General features: G+C 46.9%; 1 protein-coding gene across 1 annotated transcript; it reads left to right on the plus strand.

Annotated features, from left to right (window-relative positions):
• Positions 1–498: 498 nt before the first annotated feature.
• Positions 499–3,952, plus strand: LOC136475030 (probable polygalacturonase). The gene is made up of 5 exons (XM_066472587.1): positions 499–1,293; positions 1,680–1,800; positions 2,298–2,546; positions 2,768–2,921; positions 3,078–3,952. Exons 1-5 carry the CDS (start codon positions 826–828, stop codon positions 3,601–3,603), a joined length of 1,518 nt encoding a protein of 505 aa, XP_066328684.1. The 5' UTR covers positions 499–825; the 3' UTR covers positions 3,604–3,952.
• The last annotated feature ends 1,133 nt before the right edge of the window (positions 3,953–5,085 follow it).

A 5,085-nucleotide genomic window follows, 5' to 3' on the forward strand; every position in this document is an offset into this window, starting at 1 on the left:
AGCAGCGACGAACTGGACGTAGGGACTTTCTACCCAAATCAGTATAAACCTCGTGTCCTCTAAGCACGCCATCCGAGTCAGACGCGTAATACTAGAAATTTCCTCATCGGTGATAACTCGAAACACCGACATCCGTCGTCGATTTGCCTAGCCCTAGCTAACATCTGTGACATATCTTGCATATTTTGCCCAACTAATTTGATTTCTCTTTGAGCTCTTTGAACAATTTTTTTATCAAACGTGGGGGCTTCTTCACATGGTTAACGAAGAACTACAAAAATTCATTCTTGTGCGATCTCTCTGAACTTAGAATTACCGTGCTGCCAAAGGCCAAAGCTGCACCAAGCAAAGCTAATCCTTCATCATCAGCAAGAACAAAGGATATGTATCTTCCACCGTCCGATCTCCATCCAAGGGCCCATACGTACCCAGGGCTCACAGTGGCAGCATAGTAATTCTGGCCATCTTCTTCCACTGCACAGCGGCACACACACAGCCGTCAGCCCCCACCCACCATGATCGGGAGGAGCGCACCCAACCGTCGGTCCGGCCATCCCATCGCGTCGGCTTCACTCAAACGGCTTCTCTCGCATCCTATAAAACCTCCTCACCAACTTCCCATGGCGGAAATTCTAGCCCTCCCACACCGACCCCCTCCCCCCCGGGCCCGCCTCCCCCCGGGAACACGAGCCCCTCGCGCCCTGCGCCACCGACTGAGCCAAGGCCGCGCCTTGCCGTTTCCGACCTAGGTCGCGAGATCTCGGGGGAGCGGAGCCCCGCCGCGCCCCCGCTTCCTCCAGGCGCACGCAGGGACCGCGCGGCGGGATGGTGGAGACGGGCGTGGGGAGGCTGTACCAGCGCCGGGGCGCGGTCGCCTTCGTCGCGGCCAACAAGGCGCTGCTGGCCGCCGCGTGGGTCGTCGGGTTCGCGCTCGTGTTCCTGTGGCAGAGCGCCTCGATGTCCTTCGGCAGCGCCGGCGCTGGCGGCGCCGCCGCCGGCGGAGGGTTCCTCAGGCTCCTGTCGGCGCCGCCTCCGCCTCCGCCTCCGCCTCCGCGCCCCGCGCCGCGGCTTCGCCCCACGGCGTACAACCTCACGGACTTCGGCGCCGTCGGGGACGGCCGGGCGGTCAACACCGAGGCGTTCGAGCGCGCCGTCGAGGCCATCGCCGCGCTCGCGGAGCGAGGCGGCGGACAGCTCAATGTGCCCCCCGGGCGCTGGCTCACGGCGCCCTTCAACCTCACCAGCCACATGACGCTGTTTCTTGCCGAGGGCGCGGAGATCCTTGGCATTACGGTAAGGAATTTACTGTTTCTGTGAACTTACCTGTGGGAGTTTAGTAATTAGATAGATCTTCTCATGTGCATTTTCTAAGCTCAAGCGACCAAGCCTCCAACCAAAAGTTAATGCCTAATAGAATAGTTTATGATTTGGCTAGTTGACTATAGACTAATATATCAACCACGAAACATAAGAATGTTTGCCGTCTGATGTCTGATGTGTCCTGGAGAGTGAGATTTTCTTGGACAAAATGGCAATACTCTAGTCTCTAGTGTTGAAAACATCTAGACTAGTATGCATTTGGAGTTTGGTGAATGCCTATGGTGCTTATATGGAGGCACAAATGCCCACATTTCAGATTGCGACCTTATTTAACTGGCATTCTGATGTTTTCTGGACAGGATGAGAAGTACTGGCCATTGATGCCAGCATTACCATCATATGGGTATGGGCGGGAGTGCAAAGGACCACGCTTTGGGAGTCTCATTCATGGACAGAATTTGAAAGATGTGGTCATTACAGGTTTGTAATTTATCTGGATAGCTAGCATTTAAACGCCACAATGCAGAACATCTTGCATAATTGTAGAATGTAGATTAAGCAACATCAGTGCAAAAGTGCATCATGTTCATCTTAATAAGCAATATAAGTGTTGTAACTCTGTAGCATCATGTGTTTGTAGCATAAAAGCAACTACTTGACCCCCAGTCTAAATGTACCCTCTGCTTCCTATATTAATGTATGGTGCTTCTGCACTTCTGTTGAAATAGGATCTAGCATTTACAGCTTGAACTGTCATATTCTGTAATGATATTTTATTGACTACACAGTCAAATTCATTCAAATCAAACAAGTGCACTTCTGTCGCAAATCCAATGCTGTAGCTGTAACCTATCAAGCTTGTTTGCTCCCAATCTTATACTGATAGAACAATGAAATTCTTTCAATTTCACTGCCTAATTGAATATAGTTATCTGATCTTCGTGTATTTCCTTTTCCTTCTCCGGTGTGTTAAATAGGACATAATGGGAGCATAAATGGCCAGGGTGAAGTCTGGTGGATGAAGCATCGCAGAAGAATTCTGAATAACACGAGACCTCCTCTTGTGCAGCTGATGTGGTCCAAGGACATTATTGTTGCGAACATAACATTGAGGAATTCACCTTTCTGGCACTTGCATCCTTATGATTGCACAAATGTAACTGTTTCGAATGTTACTATCTTATCTCCTGTTTCTGGTGCTCCAAACACAGATGGCATAGATCCAGGTATTCTTGCTACACATGTATATTTAGTAGCTTTCCAGTACGTCATTCATATTTTAAACACTTTGACACTGTACCAAGCACTTGAAGTACCAGTAGATATACCACCCATTTTCTCATACTATAACATGATGTCTATATACTGCCTCTTACACTAGTTACAGGTCATGTTGACCACAAGTCGTCATGTAGACTCCCTATTTCTGACATATAAGTGTGTGCAGATTCTTGTCAAGATGTGCTTATTGAGAATTGCTACATATCGGTTGGTGATGATGCAATAGCTATAAAGAGTGGTTGGGATCAGTATGGTATTGCATACGGTCGCCCAACTTCTAACATTTTAATCCGCAATGTAACCGCCCGTTCTCTTGTGAGGTCAGATTTGAGATATCTTGGCTACATTGCTTGTCCACAATAATCTGCTTTTGTGCATAGTCCTTTGAAGTCAAACCTCAAGACTAGTAAATTATTACTATGGTGTGTATTGCTGAGCATTACCAATCAGGCTTACACTATCTACTCTGTGTGCAGTGCTGGAATTTCAATAGGCAGTGAGATGTCTGGCGGAGTTGCAAATGTTACGGTGGAGAATGTACGCATCTGGGAATCAAGGAGAGGTGTGAGGATAAAGACTGCCACAGGAAGAGGCGGCTACATCCGGAACATCTCCTATCGCAACATAACTTTTGACAATGTCCGTGCTGGGATTGTGATAAAGGTTGACTACAACGAGCATGCTGATGACGGATACAACCGGACAGCCTTCCCAGACATCACTAGTATATCTTTCAAGGGAATCCATGGGCGGGGTGTTCGGGTGCCTGTCCGCGCTCATGGCAGCGACGTCGTCCCCATCAAGGACATCAGCTTCCAGGACATGTCGGTAGGCATCAGCTACAAGAAGAAGCACATCTTCCAGTGCTCCTACGTCGAGGGGCGTGTCGTCAGGCCCGTGTTCCCGAAGCCATGTGAGAACCTGGACGTCTATGATGAGCAAGGGCAGCTTGTCAAGCGGGCAGTGGCCCTGAACAGCACAGAACTTGACTACGATATATGAGGCGCGTACCATACCACAGCATTGATAGTTGGAGTAGTGGGAATTGGTGCTCTCTACCCTCAGAAATCAATTTTCTCCTGGCCGCTTTCCAGTTCTCCAGGTTTTTTGTTGATCTAGAATTGTAAATAGAGAGGAGATTCTCCTCTTGATAGGTTTCCTGCTTACAGTTACGGTGGCTGATTGTATCTCACCGGTGATTTGGCCATGAACATTTCACATCGCCAGAACCTTCCTGGCAACAAATGTATGCTGTCAATATATTGTATGCCTTGAAGACTGTATGTAGTATATACAGTATTCTTCTTCTTATTAAGCATATCAGCAAGGAAAGGAGAACCGTATGATCTCACATGGGTACAGCTTTTGATTTCAGCTTTCTGTTGGGCTGGGCTTTACATTCGATGTTTAATGGGCCAAAACTGCAAGATGTTACTTCTTGCCATGATCAGATCAGTGAGGCTTGGGGATAACTCAGATGCATGGTTGATGGCACGAAGTTTGATTATAACGAGCATACCAAGCTGCTCTTGTTTTACTTTCACCTGTCTTCAATAACTCAGATGTTTCACTTTGACCTAAAATAATGCAATTGTAGGTGTAGGATAAGTTTTTTTTTTTAAGTTTGACCAGAGTTTATAAAAATAATATAAACATATATGTCTCCAAATAAGTTTACTACGAAAATATAATTTCATAATTAATTTAATAATACTTATTTGGTATCATAAATATTTATATTTTTTGTGTAAATTTGATCAAATTTGAAATCGTTTGACTCTTTATGAAGGGAGAATTGTATTCAATTTGGGGACTTAGGGAGTACTTCGTAGACTACTACAGTAGTAGACAGTAGTGTTCCAAACTACACTTGAAAGTGACTACCAGTAGCAAGATTCCAAGAAGGGTGAGTTCACGGGTTTTAATTTGGCATATCAGTCGTGGTACAATGAGCCGCCACAAATTAAATTTCACGGGTTCATTCATGGCAATGGCATGGCTTTTGCTTATCGATCACGGTCAGCTGAATTGTCCTCATCGCCATCCCATCTCGTGGCCATGCATTCCAAGGCTTCTTTAATTTCGGTTGCGATCGGGATCGGCCTCAACAAGCATACGGCTTTTTTCGATTCGGGGAAAAAGAGATATATATATATATATATGTGTGTCATGTGTGTGTTTATCTAGCGACGTGCGTATAGTATACGTATGCCTCAGGCGTTCTGTGGCTCTGGCAGGAGAGGGCAGTATACTGTACACATGCGTGGCAACTGCCAACAGCCAACAGCTTTGCTTTGGTTCGGATAGCTGGGCCGGGCGAGAATGGACCGGCGAATCTTTGGGCCTGGAACAGATAAGATCCGTCATTGTCGTTGTTTGTAAGGATGGCACGAATCGGCAGCAACCCTATCCACCACATTTTTAATCACGCACGTGCTCTATTTTCTTACTCCTGTGCCAATCGCTGCGGTTGTCACTCCAGTT

This window comes from Miscanthus floridulus, chromosome 8 (genome assembly GCF_019320115.1).
Source record: "Miscanthus floridulus cultivar M001 chromosome 8, ASM1932011v1, whole genome shotgun sequence".
In the NCBI taxonomy this organism is placed as follows: Eukaryota; Viridiplantae; Streptophyta; class Magnoliopsida; order Poales; family Poaceae; genus Miscanthus; species Miscanthus floridulus.